Source organism: Myotis lucifugus, unplaced genomic scaffold (genome assembly GCF_000147115.1).
Source record: "Myotis lucifugus unplaced genomic scaffold, Myoluc2.0 scaffold_203, whole genome shotgun sequence".
NCBI lineage: Eukaryota > Metazoa > Chordata > Mammalia > Chiroptera > Vespertilionidae > Myotis > Myotis lucifugus.
The window spans coordinates 1298167-1319586 of record NW_005871251.1 but is presented as its reverse complement, the minus strand read 5'-3'; the positions used below and the strand labels follow the sequence as shown (position 1 = coordinate 1319586).

The following is a 21420-nucleotide window of genomic DNA, read 5'->3' as shown; positions in this document are numbered from 1 at the left end:
CCCTGATCCCCAGCATTGAGAACAAGGACTAATCAGTGATCTTAGACCTGGATGTTAAGAGAAAAGCACTTAGACCTCCATACCTGAACGTCAGATGACTTCTGTTTGTCACCCAACTCGGCCCTTTATCTCCCCTCCCCCCACAGCATCCGGCCATTCATTCTGTCAGTGTAGGTGACACCCCCGACTTCCAGGTTCCAAATGGCCTCTCAACCAAAAGGAACCTGCAGGCAGACTGGCTTTCCGAGAGCCCTGCCCCCAGCTCTGAGGAGCCCTGTCGCTCTGCTCACCCCTGGGTGCTTACGCAGAATCCAAAGGTGAACAAAGAGGGAGGGGCTGGGTGTTACCAGCCTGACTCCCACCACCAGCACCACAGCGGTTCCGAGGTTTAGTCTTCAAAAGCCACTTAATATTCCTGCAAACTCTGTGTCTTAAAAAAAAAACACCCAGTATCCATGACAACACTGGGTGAAAACAAAGCCAAAGCAAGAACAAGCTGTTTAATTCTCAAGCCCACGGGACGTGGCGCATCTTCTCTGTCCGCAGGAAATTGGTAGGATGCACAGTAGGTCCTAATGAAAGATTTCTATTTACAAACTGAGAGAAGGCGGGGCAAACCCATGTCCACACGGCTTTATTAGCCCTGTTTTGAAAATGGAATTTTATTATTTTATGTCAAAAGCTATCAATTCAAGAATAGAAGAAACCCACGGGTCTGAGTACATCTACACAGTACTGGTGTGTGGCCTGATACCTGGGTAACCCCCAGGGGGCACCAAAGAACTATTTCTATTTTTAGCACACAGGGGTGTAAGAAATCCTGGGTGCTCTTTCCAGGCCATATAAATGCCAGTAGATGGGTCTTATTGTGCAGGCCATATAAATGCCAGAAGATGGGTGCTACTGTACAGCCTTCCTGGGGTCAATCCAGGGCACAGGGAGCTGGGGTCCTGAATTACATTATCCGTAATCTGGCCTGGCCAAATCTAAGGGTAAACATGTCAAGGTGCTGAGCACGTCAAGAGTTGAAGCAGGAGTTCCGAGCCACAATGACAGATTCTTGTTGAGCAGCAAATGGTTGTGGCTGAGCCGCCTCACACCACAGACAGTATCCAGATGTGTAGAGTTGTGTCCAAGCCAGCTACAGAGAGGATAAGGCCAGCCACGTGGACTGGATTCCCTGGGCTCAGGTGCCATTTAAACCTCCTGAATTGATCTGAGAAGTAAACCAGGGATAAAAATGGCGAGGCAGCAGAATCTCGGCCTCAGGCCACTCACTGCCCACAAACCACAGCTCTCAGGCACACAGCTAATAGTGCAGATACTTTATTGGGGCACATGCTCGTACAAGAGGCGCCATTATGGTAAGAACGCCCACACCAGAGCAAGCCATGGATCATAGTTTCATAAGACATCACTACCTATGGGACTCCTCCTAGTTGGGATAACAACTAACCATGTGACTTACCTTCTCAAAGTCTCGGAGAGCCTGGGTCTGCACCTGAGGGGCTTTTTCAAAGGCTCTCAGGTAATGTGTCTGCCCAAAGGGGACCTTCTCACCACTTCTCCAGGTCTGTGATTGCACTGGAGGGCCCCGATCTTTAGTGTCACTGAGAAAAGCTGCCAGTGAAACAGAACAACAGATGATGTCACATAACGGTGGCACTGTGATCACTGTAGATTAACATACGCAACTACAAATGCTAGTTTTAAGTGACTCTGAAGTCCCTAACATGTTCCAATTATAAACTTTTCCCCACATTGTGCATATGAACTATCTGTGCTCCGAGGCTGGTATGAAAAAGGCAGATCACTTAGCAAAGTGAAATCCTCAAATGATTAAGTTTTTGTGAAAACCTGAAAAGAGAGAGCCATCTTCACACTGGTTTTGTAATTTAGGTAGATCTCTGGCTAATGTTAGGGCAGTAATGATGAGAATGTATTATAAATACATTAATAACTATATTTACTGGGTGCTTATTCCTTCACGGGCTCTGTTCTAAGAGCTCTTCCCACTTAACCTCACTTGTGAGCTTGACACTGTTATTATACTCATTTTAATGGTATATTACAGTGAAGATTTCTGGCAGACTCTATTTTAATCAATTTACAAGTGACTCTAACCTTGCAATTACAGCATCATTAAAAGTTTAAAGAGTTCACATACAGATTCACTGCATGTGCTGGCCAGGTGAGGAGTTACATGCCACAGTAGCATGTTTGAAAATTCACAAAAAGTCTGAGGACACTGCCATGGTGAATTTAAAGGTCTGTGATTCAAGGGATTTATGACCAGCAGGAAACCAAGAATTTAACAAGACAAGACCCATAGCTTCCTTACCTGCTGCATGAGTTGTTCTGGGTACCATCTCCCCATCATCCTCTGCAAAATAATCTCTGTAAAGAGAAACAAATAATTCATGAGATAACCTCTCCACCCGGTCCCCAATCCCTGGGGCGACAAGACACCTACCTATGTTCTGTTTTCATTTATTTCCCCACAAGTATTCACTAAACTCCTACTAAGCTTCAGGGACAGTGGTAAGTGCTGGAAATACAAAGACAAACCCCACCAGAAGGGTTTCTATCCTCAATCAGTAGTACACCTAGAGATGCCCATAGACTAAACAATTCCACAAGCATTGAATTACCAAGTGGCAAATGCTATGAAGGAAAATGCAGAGTAAGTTAACTAGTAGAGAGACTGAGAGAAACTCAGAATAGGGGACATTAAAACTGAGATAAAGAGAACGTCAACCATGCCGTAGCCCTTTTGGCTCAGTGGATAGAGCGACGGGCTACGGCCCAAAGGGTCCCGGATTCGATTCTGGTCAAGGGCACATACCTCAGTTGCAGGCTCCTCCCCAGCCCGGGCCCTGGTCAGGGTATGTGCAGGAGGCAACCAATCGTTGTGTTTCTCTCACATGGATATTTCTCTCTGTCTTTCCCCCTCTCTTCCACTCTCTCTAAAAATCAACAGAAAAGTATCGTCGGTCCCGGGTCTGTCTCTTGCTTCAACAGTGTTTGGATGGAACAGACCCAGGGACGCCCCTTCTTCCAGCCTCCGACCACTCTCCTGTGTCTTATCCAGTCACCACCTTCAGAACAACCTCTGGGACCAGCCACACTGGTTTTTTTTCTACCTTAACTCCTTACTGCTGAACAGCCATGAGCTCCCAAATTCATCAGAATTATTCCACCGAGGTGGAGGCTGCGGTCAACCGCCTGGCCAACCTGCATCTGTGGGCCTCCCACGCTCTGGGTTTCTATTTTTACTGAGACAATTGTGGCTCTCAGGGTGGGGGGCGACTTCTAAAAAGAAGCCCGAGGGTGCTGAGCGTCTCTTAAAGTTGCAAAACAAGCGTGGTGGCCATATTCTCTTCCAGGACGTGCTGAAGCCTCCCAAGATGAGTGGGCAAAACTCAGGACGCCATGGAAGCCACCCTGGCCTTGGAGAGGAACCTGAACCAGGCCCTTTTGGAGCGGCAGGCCCTGGGTTCTACCCGTGCTGACCCTCATCTCTGCGACTTCCTGGAGAACCACTTCCGGGGTGAGGAGGTGAAACTCATCAAGAAGATGGGCGACACCTGCCTCACCTCCACAGGATGCTGGCCCCCAGGCTGGGCTGGGCGAGTATCTCTTCGAAAGACTCACCCACAAGCACGACTTGTGAGAGGCCCCTCTACATCCCCTGGTGCCTGGCTTTTACCTGAGCCTCTTCCTGAAACTACTAACCATTCTTTTAACCACCCTGAAGCCCTCTCCATGCATTGGACCAAATGAAACAATAAAGCTTTTTGCAGCAAAAAAAAAAAGGAAAGAAAAGAAAAATATTCTTGAGTGAGAATTAAAGAAAAGAGAGAGAGAATGTCAACCAGATGAAAAATGGGAACAGAAGAGTATTCCAACAGGAGGGAACAGCAAAGAACCTGAGTCGGAAAGGAACAGAGAAAATCTGATTGGGACCAGACTTTGTCTGGCCTTGTGGGATAGGGTAAGGATATTGAGTTTTATATGAAGGGCAATGGAAACTGCTGGAGGATTTTAAATCAGGGAATGAATGGTAAATGACCAGGTTTAGATTTTAGACAGATCATTCTGACTGCTGAGCGATACTGCGTGGAGGGAACAAGGGTAGACAGGGGAAGCAAGGAGTTATGATCATTTTAACCAAAGAAAATGACCTGGAGATGGAGAAAAGCAAAAAATTCAAGATATGTTTAGGAAGTAGAATTGGCATAGAAATCAAAGTCTATTAATGGAAATGCTAAAAACTCCAAGTTTCAGTAGCAAGAGGTGTATCTATCTAGCACAACAAAGTCCACCATCCCTAGCACAGAAGGGAGGAAACCTCAAAATTATTAACAAATACTTGTCAAGGACTTACTATGTTTTTAGGCACTGTTTTAGGCACAAATGTATAGTGAACAAAACAGACAAAAACGCCAGTGGTGTGGCTCAGATGGTTGAGCATCATCCCATGCACCAAGAGGTCATTGGCTGGATTCTGGTCAGGGCACATGCCCAGGTCTCGGACTTGATCCCCAGTAGGGGGCATGCCGAAGGCAGTGGATGGATGTTTCTCTCTCATTGATGTTTCTCTCTCCCTCTCCCTCTCTCTAAAATCAATAACAACATATTTTTAAAAACTAAAAAAAAAAAAAGCCCGCACTCATGGAGCTTAGAGAAAGGGGAAAACAAAAGGAAAACGTATAGTTAGAAACTGGGGACAAGTACTTTTAAAAATTAGAGATGAGGCTAGGGAGTGCTGGAAGCAATGGGGTATGTGTGACGATTTTCACTAGGCGAGGTTTCTCTGAAAAGCACTACGGGTAGCCTTGGGGTATTGGGGGAAGAATTTTCTAAGCAGAGAAAATCAAAAGCAACGGCTCTTAGAAGGGAGCACGCCAGAGTGGTTTTAAAACAGCAAGGAGGCCAGTGTGGCTGGGCAGAGTGAGCACGTGGTGAGTAGCAGGAGGGGAGGTCAGGGGAGTAATGGGAAGGCTGGACGGGAGCAGACTATCTAAAGCCTTTTGGGACACTGAGAGGCATTTAGCCACTGGAGTCTTGTGCGTCTAAAACAGAGATGAACTGAGTGACAAATGTTTTAAAAGGGCTGGCTACTGTTTTGACACCAGACTGGCTGGGTGGGGAAGGCAGAAACAGAGAGAGCATTGCAATCATCCTACAATGACATGCTTTCAACATTTAGCTTATTCCTTAAACCTTGGATACTCCCAGTTGGTTGCTGGAAAAATAATTCTGTAGACAGCGATTTAGAGGGCTTCTTTTTTTAAAAAGCCATTCACAGGGAGGCATTTGTTCTGAAATTGTTGATGTTCTTTTTTCACTGTCTCAGGTCTGGATCTTGGCACGAATCTTCACTTTGTTAATTTCCAGATGGACATGAAAGTACCAGAAAGGACACATTCGTCTACACACACCACCTGCCAACTCTTGATTATGCAAAAGCAGGTCACCAGTTGGTGGTTCCTTCCAGGCCTCCTGCCTCTTTCCTTTTCCACTTCTCATTAAAAACTTTCCTTGTGAATGAACAATGGAAGAGATAAATGTACTACTTGGATATTGACACTATCAGCCAGAATAATATCTTAAAAAATCTGTAGAGACTAAAACTTATACTTGGCTGCTTCTATTCACAAGTTAGATGAATTCCTTCATGCTCAGCCCATAGACCTAGGTAGCCACCGGGAGCAGGGCCATTCCTCAGGCCAAATTCAGCCCATCCCACATGTTCTATTTGGTCAACACAAAGTTGACCCATTTCTAACTTCTCTTGGAAAATGAATGGGTCTAGCAATACTTGGCCTGCCTTCCCACACGCGGATAACCTGCCACCTTTAAACAGAACAGGTGTATTCTCCAGTTTGCCACAGTCCCTCTCAGTCCCAACTCATGAACTCTCTGTGATACCTGCCAGACTCCGTACAGGTCTTGGAGGCTATTTTCCTGATATTGATAAAGCACAGACAGATTTCATTTCTGCTTTAAGACACAGTCTCGAGTAACCTATTGGCTTTAGCACAAGTTTCATTAATCTGTGATTATAAGCTACTAACTGTCTTATGATGTCACTTTTACTTCTTCTGGCCTTCAATTTCCTCAAATATCTGTAAAAGAAGTCCATGAATTTCTACAGTTCCTTACAGTATTTATGCAATTCTATTCTAGTAGATGCTTAAGCATAAAACCCATTTTAATACTTTCCAAATATCTGGGGAACTGTCCAGACATGATCTCATTCAATCCTCCTTGCTCTGAAGATTCCACATTCTAGATCCATCAGGAGCAGGTTACAGCAAGGCCAGGCATATGGGCCCCCTGAGATACCTCACCTTCTCTGCCCCGCCCACACCCACTCGGAGCTAGCTGTCTGCACGGGATGAATCAATAACTGAAAGGGTAGAGAGGTCACTTTGGATGGATACCGAGTTAATGGGATTATTGTAGTCTCTGGAGGTTTTTTAAAAATCACTTTAACTCTATTAACAGCTCAAGTTCCCTCTTATTGCCAGAGAGTGGGACTCACTCAGCTGCTCCAAAAGGTTGGTAAGGAATCTGATGCTCCCCCAGGGGAGGGGAGCTCATGGTGAAGAAACACAGGGTATATGTTCAGGGGATTGCAATCCATGACATCTGATAAACCAAAGTGCAAAGAGAATTGGAGTATGTTACAGACCGACTCCAAGCTTGCCCCCCCCCCCCCCCGCCACCCCACACACATCACACACACACACAAAGCAGTAATATACGTTGGTAAATTCTTCCGTATTACCCAAGTCTGGAAAAAAACTTGTTTATCTTTTGTCCCAGTTTCTAAAATTCAAGTGTTTCTCAATTTCTTTTTTTAACACGAGTCCACGATTGACTCATGCTCAGCGAGTGTGTGGTTCGACAGGGCATCTGTAGCTCTCCTGCATACATGGACATATATGATCTTTCCCCCAAGATGCTTTTCCCTTAAATGTAGCTTTTGCAGTATAAATGAACTACACTTTCCTTCTATGAGCCTCATCCTTTTCTCCCTACCTCATTCATCTGTTGATACTGACACCAATTACACTAAAATTACACTCATTAATTTTTATCAGGACATTCTTCTGCTTAATTTGAAGAACCAAGCATTTTCCAAGTACAATCCACCCACCAGCTGTTCACCTACTTAATTTCTGATGGTATATTACCCACATTTTCATGATTTGCTCATAAGCAGCTATGAAGACACTGGACTCAAACTATGACATTCAATATCTCCTATTACTAGCTTTTCCTATAGTTTTCCAGGGTGGTTAGGTTGAGTATGATCAGAAAACAACTGCTCCTCCCAAAGCCATCTGCTACACTCTGATACTCCGATGCTGTCGAATTGTGCTCTGATCATTTCTTCCAGCAACTTTCTAAGTACATATGGTAGCTTCACTTATGTCAGGAATACCCAAGGCGCTCAATTTTGCTTTGCTTGAAAATGGCACTGGTATAGCTCCTTTCCAAGGTTTGAGCAGTCTGCTGGTCCCACCAGTCTAGTCTCTCATCACACGGTGGGGAAGGGTAGAAACTTAAGTCTTTCTGCCTTACAAAGGGTGACACCACAACCGAGCCCATAGGGAGATATTCTCTATGAGGCAGCCATAAGCCGTCCTTTGCAAACTGTATATGTGGCGTTACTGCCTTGCGTTGGCCTGTTTAATCTGTGGACTGAGAGGAGAAATGGATCATGCTAATGGACCATATTATACATGAGCAATGGCAAGATGGTGATTGGACAACTTCATCATCACAAAGCAGGCTGTGCAACAAGTCTTTGAATGGAATGAAATATTAGTACCCCTGGACCAAACTCACCCCAAACTATTTATAAAGAGGTGTTGTCTATCTAGGTCCCATTACTTTTTCCTTCTTAGTCTCACCTATTAAGATCATTAATCTAGGGCTAATTCTTCCCATATGAGTGTCCAAACTCCCAAAGGAGTGGTGGTTTTTTCAGGTCTCTCCCCAGGGCAATTGCACACACTGACGTTGTTGGACTACCACACAATGTGGTCCCCCTACTTCATCACCTCCCACCACCACCCTGCTTCACATCGCTGAGCCTGGGGACAAAGGCCATCTCCTAGAAGCATTTACTATCTTTTAAACTTCCTTTTATGATTTTCTTCTTCAGGAGGAGGGAAAACAATATGCTATATATAGTAGTACTTAGAGCACAAAATGGCCTCTGATTGCTACCTTTAAGGTTTTTCATTCCATTTCATAAACATGTAAGTTGCTTATATGGCGAGCACTGGTAATAGAGGTGAAAAAGAAATACACCCTGTCATCAAGGTGCTCAGAGTCTATTGGGGGAGGAGGACAGGATTCAAAGGGATAATTCTTAGAATAATGATATTTAAAACAGATTTCAGAAAATAAATGAGATAATTTTGTCCTGTTTTTTTTGTGTGGGGGGGGGGCGGGGAGACTAGGAAATATACAGAAAACAGAGAACATGTGATCTAGGCCTTGAAGGATGGGTGTGGGTACATAAGAAAACAGGAGAGGTGCATAGGCAAGGGTTTAGGATGGTATAATTCTTATTTTTTTAAAAAATGAGGAATCATATTTTGATTTAATTTACATTGCTTTTTTATTGAATGTCCTTGATAAAAGATGAAATGGGATTAGGCTCAGTGTGGCCTTCTCAAACAGTGGGAGATATGTGTGGTATGATGGGAAGATTGGTGAAGTTTGATGATTATTTGGGTCTTTTCCAATATTAGGCACTGACCTAAACACATTTTCTCTTAATTCCCATATTCTTAAAGCACACTTGACATGAGTTGCTAGGTTCTGGTTCAAATGAAAGAAATCTTTCTAATGTTCAAAGATTTATCTTTCAGGCCCAGCCAGTGTGACTCTGTGGTTGAGCATCAACCCAGGAACCAAGAGGTAGTGATTCGATTCTTGGTCGGGCCACATGCCCAGTGGAGGGTGGGCAGGAGGCAGCTGATTGGTGATATTTCTCTCTCATCAATGGTTTCTAGCTCTTTATCCCTCTCCATTCCTCTCTAAAAGTCAATAAAAACACTTTTTAAAAAAAAAAGTAGTTTTAAAAAGAGAAAAAATAAAGATCTTTCATATTCTTAGTTTATATCCACACTCAACCCTTGCAGATACAAAAGGGCCTGAAGGAGGAGAACTGTGGCCTACTTTCTTTAATATGTGAAGCTCTGGCTCTGAGAGCTTTTACATGGTAGGGTTTCACAAGCAGTGCCAACTTAGAAACAAAGGGTGTCAACAGGTAACAATCTCTGGACTGCCTGTGCACAACTTTACAGTTCAACATGTTTTCTTACACTGGAATTTTCCTCAACACTAATCTCGAAGTCAATGACCACCATCATTATTTACACAACCACCACCACGCACCACCAATGCTGCCGCCATAATTTATTGAGTGCCCAATATTTTCCAGGCATTATCTCATTCAATCCTCACAAAATCCTGTAAAATAGGCACTGCTCCCCCAATTTTACAGACGCAGAAATAAGGGACCTGGAAGGATGAAGTCATTTGCCCAAGATCAGCTATTTGGCTAGTTGGTTCAGAAAGGTGAACACTGTTTCTGTCAGATTCCACACCCTTACTCTGTCCTCTCCACCCTATTTGTACCCACTCAGTTACTGGGTAAATGAGCCTCCTTTGTACCTGCCTCGCCTCCAGGGAAGCGACCTGGAAAGTGAGGTGAGAGGAAGGGTGGGCAGTGGTGCTGTAGGAAGGAGATGGAATTGAGAGTCAAATCCTGACACAAGTTTGTTCACACTTGAGTATGTGAGTACTGGTATAAACAGATGCCATGTGACGAATGACTAAAATCCTAAAAGGGAAGTGGCAAATATGACTTTTTATAGAAGTCCTATCCTAAAAAGTGAGTCATCTATTATTTTATACTTCCCTATTTCTAGACAAATTTCTCCAAGTACCCACGCCTGCCTTGACCCCCTTGTGTGATGATACTTGGCATTGTCCCTAACAGGCAAAGGCAATCAGCTGACAGGCAGGACAGGTGATGGGAATAGACACAATCCAAATGGGAAAGGCCATTAGTGAATAAGCTCTGAGACTTCTCAGATCGTTTCTTCTCTTGCCAAGAGAGACACTGAGTATATATCTCTCAGGATCCAAATATTGCCAGCTACCCTCCACTTGGCACCATAATTGCAAAAACATATAAATTAAATGCAAATGGGGTAGAAGTCACAGATGCAGAACACCAGACTATCATATGATAAATGCAGTAAGATTATAATTTTTTCTTATCTCAAGACCTATCATTATAAAATTGCAGGCTAGGATGCTTAATTGGCAGAGCCCTTCTGACAGGAGAGAGTATCACTCCGAGCCTTCCTCTGCACACTAAGTATGGGCTGACTTGACACTGTGACAGTGGTATCCAGTTTTCTCCAACACAGGCTGCAATTTACACCCTTCACTCAACAGTCTCTATTCACTGAGGTTGGCCAGGGCCAGCTGAACTCTGGGAAGCAGTTTTTCTGGAGTGCTAAGTCCTCAGTAGCTATAGGGGGCTACGAGCATCATTGTGCATCTGCAATAACTTCGAGTTTTATGACCTATTTTGCTCCTATACTAAGTCTTCACTAAAAGGAACTAACATTTTTTAAAGAGGAAGGCAGAGAGAGAGAGAGAGAGAGAGAGAGAGAGAGAAACATTGATGAGAGAGAACCATCAATCAGCTGCCTCCTGCATGCCTCCTACTGGGGATCGAGCCCACGACCCAGGTATGTGCTCTGATTGGGAATCGAACTGTGATCTCCTGGGTCATGGGATGACACTCAACCAACTGAGCCGCTCCAGCTGGGCAAGGACATTTTTCTTGCTGCTATCCATGAAGGTTCAGAAAAACCACTTACTACTGTAAAAAAGATAAAGGCAGTTCAAGTAATTATTTTCTTCACTTTGACCTATGAGGTTATCAGACATCCAAATAGCGAATGAATTATCTCCCCTACCCCCTAAATCAGCCAAGACACTGATATCACTCTTTTAAATGAGATGTGAAAATAATTTGCTTTGGGTTCTGTCCCATCACCCAGGATGGAACATGGGCTCTCCACCACTTCGAAAACTTAGCTTGAGATTTTTGCTTTTGGTCCTGGCACTGCATTCTGTACTCCTCAGTTTTCATGGACAAGCACCACCCACAAGGCACTGGGTATGCCAAGGCAACTGGCTCAGTCTATGTCAGAGCGCAAGACCAAGCATCAAGAGATAGGTGATTTTTTCCCCTGCTTTCATCTTTTTATTCACATTATCTTGTACTGTTTCCTTTCTTAGTAATGTCTATTTCTAACAATTTTAAAAGAATTATGTGCTCTAGAAATTTTGGAAAGGAGAAAGGTATAGAGAGAAAAATAAAAAGTGCGACCACCTAAAGGCAATATTGTGAAAGATTTTTATGTATTGCTCTTCAGTTCATATGCCTGTGTGAATTCTACAAAATAGAAATAATACTGAACAAACTATTTGTATCTTGATTTTATAGTATTGAAATCGAAGGTTTTGAGGAATGCATTTTTCGGGGAAGAGGAAAGGGGAGGGAGGAGGCAGGTGAATGAAGGAGGAGAAAGTGTTATAACATTACAGACCTGCCAGAGGTTAGAAAGAATGAATCTAGAATCTTCCTTCTCAGTATAGTTTTATAATATATTAAAAAAGAGCTTATAGCATCCTAGAGGACAATAAAAATGACTGAGGGTTACCAACAGTGGGAACTGTTGAAGCGGTGAGAGATTCGAAAGCAGTGCTGGGAACAATTCAAATGCTCAGCAGGGAGAGGAATGAAGAGCAGGAGGCCTGGAAGATGCGGAGAAGTGGAGGAACTGGACTGAACGATAAGGTAAACCGAATAGACAGAAAGAATGAAGAGATAGGGGACTTGACCTTGTGGTCAGGGAATGTAATTGTAGAATTAAGGATCATAGGAATGGGGAGTTTGGGGTGAAGATGAGTAACAAAGGGTGGCTGTGCTTAAGGGGTACTGAAGTGAATTAGAATTGAAGAACTGTGAGGTCAAGGTGCAGAGTGTGGTCCAGCGATAGAAAACATGCAGAACTACGTTCCAAAAATAATTCCAAAGGTGGTAGTGCTGCAACTACCCTCTGAAGGATACACAGAGTTATCCTAACAAAGGCAAGGCTAGCTGTGTAGGTGGGAACAACTGGTGTACTGAGGCCCACTCATAATAATTTTAGCTCAGGGTGAATAAAATGATGCTGGAGAGCCAGCTCCCGGCATAATGCTGCTCCCATGGTGCCAATAATCTGGAAATCTTCAGTATAGTAATGCACAGAAGAATCTTTCCAAAACCAACTCAGTTCCAAAGTTTTCATGTTGTCACTTGGTAGACACATTTTTGTCTACCAAGTAACAACCTGATATAATAGCATATGCTTACTTGGTTTCAAAGCAGTATGTATAACAAAATACAGCCTCAATTTTTTCTCTCTCTCCTTGGAATCAACATCCTAATATGTATGCATAATTTTGATGTAAATTATATCCACTTTTTCTGTCTTATATTAAAATTTTCTGTTTATTTCAGGAAACACTTCAAGATGGTAACAGAGACAGTAGTAACAGTGAGGCATCTTACCCCAGAGAGAAGTAAAAGCTGGGACTATTGCTACTGATTCACATACAGTGGTTCTCAACCTTCTGGCCCTTTAAATACAGTTCCTCATGTTGTGACCCAACCATAACATTATTTTCGTTGCTACTTCATAACTTATGAATGTTGCCACTGTTATGAATCGTCATGTAAATATCTGATATGCAGGATGGTCTTAGGCGACCCCTGTGAAAACGTCGTTCGACCGCCAAAGGGGTCGCAACCCACAGGTTGAGAACCGCTGAACAGGATATCCTAGTATATGTCAGTGTGTGTGCCTCACTTCCCCTTCTGCCATATAGGGACTCAGGTCTTGAAAAGGATATTTAAATTGAATGTAATAACCTTTATATTAGTATGAGTTATATGATTCTAAACCCTAAGAAAACTGCAATGTATTTTCAAGAACTAGAAGTGTTTGTCATAGTTATCCTACTTCTGAACATTTACCATTCAAAAATAAACTATGGAAGGAGATGCTTTGGGCACCTGATATTTATCAGATCTATATAACAGCTAAGAATTGGAAACAGCTAAGAATTGGAAACCTTAATTTAGGGGAATGATTAAGTAAAGTATTACTCATTTAGAATAATAATACTCCACAGTATGAAATGGAAAATAAATATATACTTCAATTGTGTGAAGTTCTACGATTTATTCGATTTTCTTAGCCAATCAATGTTTTCTATACATCAGCAGCTATTGCTTCTTTACACGCCCCCCCGACCTTGGCCATGATGAGGACACCCCCCCCACACACACACTTCGCAAGGGCCTTGGGGAAGCCAAGTGAGAAAGAAGTTTCTGTAGTGGAACTAGCAGAGAAGGACTGGAACTAATGAGACAGATGAAGGGAAAATATGTGAGAAACTATTAAAGTGCAATGAAAACACAAGTTATTATTATTACAATAATAAATAGTCTATGACTAAGGAAGTGCTTCAGCCATGAGGGAAAAAAATAAAATTCAGATCACACTTGTCTTGCTGACCACGGAACTCAGAAGGTGTTCTGAGACGGAAGAAAACAAGTCCTTGGAGCGTTTAAACGTTTTAAAATAGAATCGAACAGAGCCACCTTGGGTCATCGTGACAGCTCTTTTGGACTTTCTTCTAACTTTAAACGCAATTTGAATTTTTGCCAGAGACAGAACTTGTGGAATGTTCTGAGCCCAATTTGGAATTTTATTTATAAAATAAGGTCAATTCCAATAGGAGTAGCGAGGGCATCCACTGAGTGAATGGGTGCTCCACACAGCCTTGAATAAACTAGCCATGAGTCACCCAGAATGGAGAGGGCACGGTGATGGAGAGGTGTCAGCCAACTTATCCTTGCAGAGACAAACACAACCTCATCCCAGTCTTCTGGTATTTAAAATCCAGCCTTAATATGTAAGCTGAAAGAAAGGGGGTGGGGGCTCATCTATTCTGGTATGTGGGAAATAAATGGGGATGAAAGCACTGATTTAAGATAAATTTTTCAAGTCAAAATCCAAGTATGGTCCTACTTAAATCAGATCAGAATTGTGAACGCAGAAATATTCCTTCACCAAATGCAGAAAATTAATTGCTAGAAGTGCTGAATGGTAAACAGGAAATCCAATGTCCAAAGATGTCTCAATAATAAGAGAATTAAGAAAAGGAGCATTGCCCTGGCCGGTTTGGCTCAGTGGATAGAGCATCGGCCTGCGGACTCAGGGGTCCCAGGTTCGATTCCGGTTGGGGGCATGTGCGTTGATTGCGGGCATATACCCAGTGGGGAGTGTGCAGGAGGCAGCTGATCAATGTTTCTCTCTCATGGATGTTTCTAGCTCTCTATCCCTCTCCCTTCCTCTCTGTAAAGAATCAATAAAAATATATTTTAAAAAAGAAAAGAAAAGAAAAGGAGCATTTTCCTAATATGCCAACCAGCAGCACCAGGGAAGCAAAGATAAGAACATCATCAGATCCTCATGCTCCAATGCTCACTGCCCCTCCCGAGCCTCCGCGGCCACATCTATAAAAAGGGGAGACTCCATCTCTGGTTGTCACTGTGAATTAGTAAACGGGACTCTGCTAACTCACCATGAATTCAAAGAGAAACAAATGTCCTTGCTTCCTCTAGGTTAAGAGTTAACATTGAGCAGGAAAAAATGCAAATAATCTATACTAATGGGGACCATTTAAGTGCAATTTAACTGCATCTTGTCTTACTCGAAGGCTACACTTTAGCTTTGTGGGAGCGGAGAAACAAAATAAAAACTCTTGAATCGTGAGACCAAACCACTGTTTTCCTTGGATGCTACTCCCCTTCTCCAAATTTTCACAGCCACAGCAGGCAAATACAATTAATGCTTGCATTTTACTAAATCAAATTACAGATTAATATAAAACAAAACAGACTAATTAATTTTCCTTTCCTAACCTTCAGTCTTAAATATTTCAAGTTCACTTTTTCTTGAATTATTTGTTCAGGGAAACTGTATAAGGTTTCCTGACTTGTAGTCAGCTTTCCCATATGCTAGAAACAAGAACATTTCCACCTAAAAGGGGGAGAGAATGAGTAATGACTTTTCCAACACTGACCAGTGTGGTAGGCTGAACGGCGGCCTTCCAAAGAAGCCCGCATTCCTAATATCTGGAACCTGTGACTATACTTCTCTACACGGCAAAGGGTACTTCCAGATGGGATTTAAGGATTCTGAGAGGGAGAGGTTATTCTGGATTACTCAGCTGGGCCCAATGTAACCACAAGGGTCCTTGTAAGAGATCAACAAGAGAGGAAGAATGAGAGGAGGAGATGAGATGAACAGAGGCTGGAGTGATGCCACTTCTGGAAAGAGGCCAATGAACCAAGGAACGCAGAAAGCCTCCAGAAGCTGGAAAAGGCAAGAAGGGAACACATTCCGCTGACACCTTATTTTAGCCTAGAGGACCAATTTTCAGACTTCTGACCTCCTGTAAGGCAAGATAATAAATTTTCATTGTTTTAAGTCACTAAGTTTGTGGCATTTGTGACAGCATCAAAAGAAACTAATACAAACAGGGACTCTGAAGTATCCGAAAGGTTCTAGAGAGTTGCTAGTCCAGAGAGATGAACACTAAAAATTAAGTAGAAGCGGTTTGTCTGATTGGTGCTAGATTTACAAGGTGAGCAAAATGATCCTCATCATCTCCATGAGCTCATTCCTGTGACAACTCCTACCTTAGTCGTGGATATCAGTTTGACTAGTGACCAAACCAGCTTTTTGTAAGGCTTATGTATTCATGTGAAATTTGTTATTCCAGAACCAACCAGGCTCTCCCTGAATGATTTAATCAGAGTCTGGCAACAGTCAGGCAAGATGGTGGTGGGGGGGCGGGGGGGGGGGACGGACGGGACACTCCCACTGACTTGCAGCAGGGAAGATGTGTAGGTGGGGGGCGGGAATAGGGATATTTAACTTTGAGAACTCAATTACTCAGCACCCAGTTCTTTTTTGGAAGACTAAGCAAGATAACGAGTTATCAGAGAGGGGCTTTCCAGAGCTGCCAAGAAGAAAACTTGGGAATAGAATCACAGTCTTAAACTCACTCATAAGCTTAAGCGTAGTCAGGTTAAGCGGCCAGCTTCAGAACCAATTCAGAAACCGAGTCACCTACAAGACTCAACTCAAACAAAGCAACTAAAAGCCTAGTCTTTGGAATTAGATAGTTCCAAACTATACTTCTTCCTCATATGGGTGCATAACTGGGGGTATTACTTTATATCTCTAAAGTTCAATTTTCTCGTCCTAAAACATGAATATAACAACATTTACCTTATACCTCAGAGGGTTGCGAGATTAGATAAAATAAAGTATGAAAAGGGATTAACATACAAGCTAATGAATGCAAGCTTAATAAATGGTAACTTCATAGTTAATTTTTATTCTTTGAATTCTCCATGTTGTGCTGCTTCACTGTGCTCCCAGAGCAGCCAGGGCACATGTCTGCCTTCGTTGCTCTCTGTCAGAATTACAGACAATGAGGAAGTAAGACCCCCAAAGGCAGAACCCAGTCTCATTCAGAGTTTACCCTTAGCATTTAGCACAGTGCCTGATCTGTATGGGGCGCTCACATTTTAAATCATGAACCGATCTTAGCTGGGAGTTAGGAAGTATCTGAGACATCAGTGATGATATATGATTAGAGGATTTTTCCATGTGTGACCCACTAGGTGGTAAAATACATTTAGTGAGTCATACCAGCATTTTTTTAAAAGAAAAATAATAGGGTAGAAAAGATCAGAGTACAAAACATGGAGTAAGGTTAAGTACTGTTACATGAAATGTTTGTTTCAGTGACATATGGGAGTGTCATGTAACTTGGTTGGGATGTAAACACATTTCTTATTGTGGGTAGGGATGAAGAAGAAAGTGTGAGCCTTCTGACTGTTTCACCTCGCCAACATTTGGTATTTTCTGTCTTTTCCATTCCAGCCTTTCTGATATGTATACAGTGGTATGGCGTGCAGTGGTATGTATACTGTGGTCCTCATCTGCATGTCCTTGATGACTAGTGATGTGGATGGAGTCTCTATCCTCTTGAAATCCTCTCTGTAAGCACTTTAGAAAACGACTTGGCAGTATGTAAGAGCGTTGAGCGTGCATTTCCTATTACCCAGCAATTCTACTTCTATGTACGTACCCAACAGAAATGTGTATACACATTCACGAGAAAACAAGTACAGAAAGGTTCACAGCAGCACTATTCTTATCAGCCTCAAACTAGAAATTGCCCAAAAGTGCATTAACAATAAATAAATTTGAGATATTTACACACAATAGAATCGTACATATTAGCAAAAATGAACTACTACCACTATATACAACAATGTCTAAAAATCCCACAAGGGTAAGATTGAATGAAAGAAGCCAGATACGAAAGAGTACACGGTGGATAATTTCAGTTACATAAAGTTCAAAATCAGGCAAAATGAATCTATGGTGTTAAAAATTAGGATGATGGTTATTCTTCAGGTCCTGAGGGCTTCAGGGGTGCTGGTAATGTTTTCTTTTTTGATCTGAGTGCCCGTTACATAGGTATACTCAATTTGTGCCATCAGCTGGACTATACTAGTAAACATATGATTTGTGATTTTTCTAAATTATTTCTGAAATTGTTACATCTAAATATAAAGTTCAAAAAAATCAATAATACCTTTTTTAAGTATGAAAAACACATAGAGAGCAAGAACCCCCATACACTCCCTCTCATTATTATCAAGTGGTCATCAAACCTTCGCTTGAATCACTCCAGGGTCAGGAACCTATTTACTGCCCAGGTCACTGTTAGAAAGCTTTTCCCTTATACTCAGCCATAACGTGCCTCCACACAACTTGCTTCATCAGTCGTCTGTCCTCCTAACAGATTCCAAAAAGATCTACTCCATCTATAGCAGCTACTCTTCAAATAGTTGAGTAATCCGCATAATTAACTGTTATCCGCATAATTAACCAGTATCCGCATAATTAACCGGTTAATGATTAATCTGCATTTAATAATTAATCGCTAGCACTTTTATTCCAAATAAAGTAATGAATTAAAACTTCCCGCAAATGCTCTTTTTTTTTGCCGAAATTCGACATTTTTAAGGGTAAAAATATCTATGATGTTAACACCTTCAGAAAATTTGACATATGAAGTTTTGAAGCTTGTTGTCAATACAACAAAATAGCATACATATCAAAACGCATACATATCAACATATGTGGAACCCCATCTATTGAAAAAAATCCGCATCATTAACCTAGTAATCCCCTCCCCAGTCTTCAGTTCTCTGGACTAAGGAGCCCAGGTCCTCCATCACCCTCAAGGCCTGTTTCTCAGTCCTCCTTGCCTCTTGATGCATTCCCTTTATCTAGTGATGCCCCCTAGGAGAGCGGAATCCCCTAGGAGAGGCCTGAGAAGAGCAGAAAAGAGTAGAAAGTAGAATCATGACCTGCAAATCTAGTGGATTTACCAGCATACCCTAAACTTCCATTTGCCCTTTCTTTAAAATGCACATTATACAGTTCACTCCTGTCGAACAATCGGCTAAAGTCCCCCACATCTTTTTCACAAGTACGAGCCCTCTAGGACTCCCAAGACTCTTTGGCCCCACTCCAGTTTCCCAAGCGAGGTCTTGGAGATGGGGGAACATCTGTTATGGAAACACCTCTGAACAGTCTCTCCATCTGCCCTCCTACTGAAAAACAAAAATGAAGTCATCTCAACCCATCATCTCTTCCCCGTGAGTGAGCTCCACTTTACAGTATCTTTGGGGGAAGGAAGGGAGGATGGAGAAGACACAATTTCACCAGCATCTCCAAAATATGACCTAGAACGAAAAGCAGCTATCGCCCTGGCCTCGACGAGGTCTGCGCGATGAAGGGCACTCTGGTCTCCCTCCTTTCCTCTCTCAAACTCAGTTCCAACGGGACCCTGGAGATGAGCCTGGCTGGCCTGCTCACTCAGCCCTTTGCTTTGTGTAGGTGGAGGGTGAAGTCTGGAAGGAAGACGTGGCAAGGGGAAACGGAAATCTGATCTTTTCCAAGGTGTCTGAAATCAAAGGTATCCCTAAAGAAAGGCCTGCGGGGATCCCTCTCATCTGTGGAACAAGGAAAAGACAGAGAAACATTTCTCCAAAAACTCCCAGGCAGCCTCATGGGTATTTTTAACATCGAGACGAGGTTAGAAGCCAGATTTTTTTTAGGCAATGAAACACCAGAGACGCGAACACGTGCAGGGGGATCTAGAGAAATGGGCATTACGGAGGGCAAGACAACAAAAAAGAGACCCCTAGAGGCAAAGGCGCGGGGAGGGGGGTGGAGGTGGGGGGAACACAAAATCAGGGATGCGGGATGCGGCGCGGAAGCGGCAGTCACCCTACCTTGTCCACGGCTGCTCCATTTTCCAGGCGCTGTGCTTGCTCCCAGGCGCCCCTCAGCCGGGAGAGGAAGCAGCCCGGGAGAAGGCGAAGCCTTGCCCACGAATCTCCAGTGCAAAGAGCAGCAGCCTTGCCCTCCCCAGCTCCCTCCTTCTGTGTCCGCAAAGGGAGAGAGCTCTCTGCTCCTGCTTTTGTAGAAAACCCGATTTGACGTGGCCAAACCTCCAGCTAACGGTGCACCGGGCACAAGGGAGGGACTGTTCTCAGTAGGAAGCTGGACGCGGAGCCGAGCCGAGCGGCGCCCGGAGCTGGTTGGGGAGCTGGGGCCAGAGGCAGCGCAGGCTGAGACACGACTGGCTGGCACGAGCGGCTCCGGCTCCAGCTGAGCTGTCAACCGCGAGGGGAGGCGGGGCTCTGGCCGCCGGAGTCAGGAGCTGAGCGGGTTACCCGCCGCCTAGACACACCCTCCGGCCCTCCCTGCCTTGGTGATGTTGGCAAAGGGACAGGAAAGGAACGCCACACCAAGCCCTCTGTGCCTGCCCACCCCGCCGACAGGCTTTGGAAAAAGCCAACCAACGGCTGGGTGAATTCAGAGAGGAGGTCCTCTCTGGTGCCTGCATCACCCTACCCGCAGGTAACCCCGGAGCCAGAACTGGAGTGCAGGAGGGTTTTAGGCGCAGTCCCGGCTGCATGCGGATGCACATGCTACATGGTCAGAGGACGCCAGATTATTTTCTCAGAGATCTGACATGTCGGTCTCACCCGTAAGTAATTAGGGGTTCTTAGAGATCTGACATGTCGGTCTCACCAGTAAGTAATTAGGGGTTCTTAGAGATCTGACATGCCGGTCTCACCATTCATTTGGAGACTGGAACCTCAGCCTTAGCAGCTGTCTCCATCTCAGACATCTCTGGTTTTGTGGCATTTCTATCTCTCTGGGTGTCAGTTCCCCAAGCATGGAGGCAGCCGGGCTCTCCCACTCGCTGCAGGAGGGCGGGGTGCTCCCCAACTCCCCCAGAAAAGCTCCAAACACTGGCCATCAGGACGTAGAAGCTGCCTTATAACTGCTCTAAGGCCATGGAACAGGGTCCTTTGGAGATGGCACTGCCGGAGACCATGTACCATCTATTTCTGTGACGAGGTTTAGACAAGTCAGACATGCTATAATTAAAGTGCTCACAGCCCCGGAGCTCCTTTTCAGCTCTAAAATAAACCCATTTTATTAAGTGACATAACCACCATTATTAATAGCACTCCCACTGACCTTTTTTTTAATTTGCAGAAAGCTTCATAGTGCCCATGAGTAGCAATGCTGATGTAGTGGCCCTTGTGGCACAGATAATAAATGTGAGACCCAAGAAGGCTCAGAGGCTCTGCGAAGGCTCTGATCCAGGTTGTTTCCTACACAGAGTGGCCCTAGATACATGCTTTCTGAAGATCAAACGGATGAGGCTTCTCTGGAATTAATTGATTTCACGCAGGCAGCCCAAGAGTTAAACTCAGGAAGGACCCCAGCATGCCTGAGTATGCGTGGTATTATAGGGAGCTTGTATTCTTGCTTCCCACCTCTTGGGTTAGTTCTCCTAATTGTCAGTAAAGAATGGGGGCCGGGAGGGTTGGATAACATTAAAACATTTGAGGAACAGTCTAAAAAGCCCCTAGTCTAGAATCCCCCAACCTTAACACTTAGCTTCGACCTAAGGCCACAGAGCTCTTGAACTCAGAATATTTCCAGGAAACATTTAAAAACGTTTAATGAGACAAGGCTCACAGGCCACCTGTCTTGAAAAGAATCTACTGCTGCCTCTTTAGGGGGGCGGGGGGAAGAGAGGGGCAGGAAAGTCAGATTTCCGACCTCCTTCCCA

The 21420-nt window shown here is 43.8% G+C and overlaps 1 protein-coding gene across 1 annotated transcript in view; it reads right to left on the bottom strand.

Annotated features, from left to right (window-relative positions):
- Positions 1-19851, bottom strand: part of LOC102430540 (myomegalin) — a 139152-nt gene extending 119301 nt beyond the window's left edge. Inside the window, 3 exon segments of the mRNA XM_023761248.1 lie at positions 1469-1620; positions 2342-2397; positions 19559-19851. Of these exon segments, the coding sequence (XP_023617016.1) occupies positions 1469-1620; positions 2342-2397; positions 19559-19578 (228 nt within the window). The 5' untranslated portion in view covers positions 19579-19851.
- Between the last annotated feature and the right edge of the window lie 1569 nt (positions 19852-21420).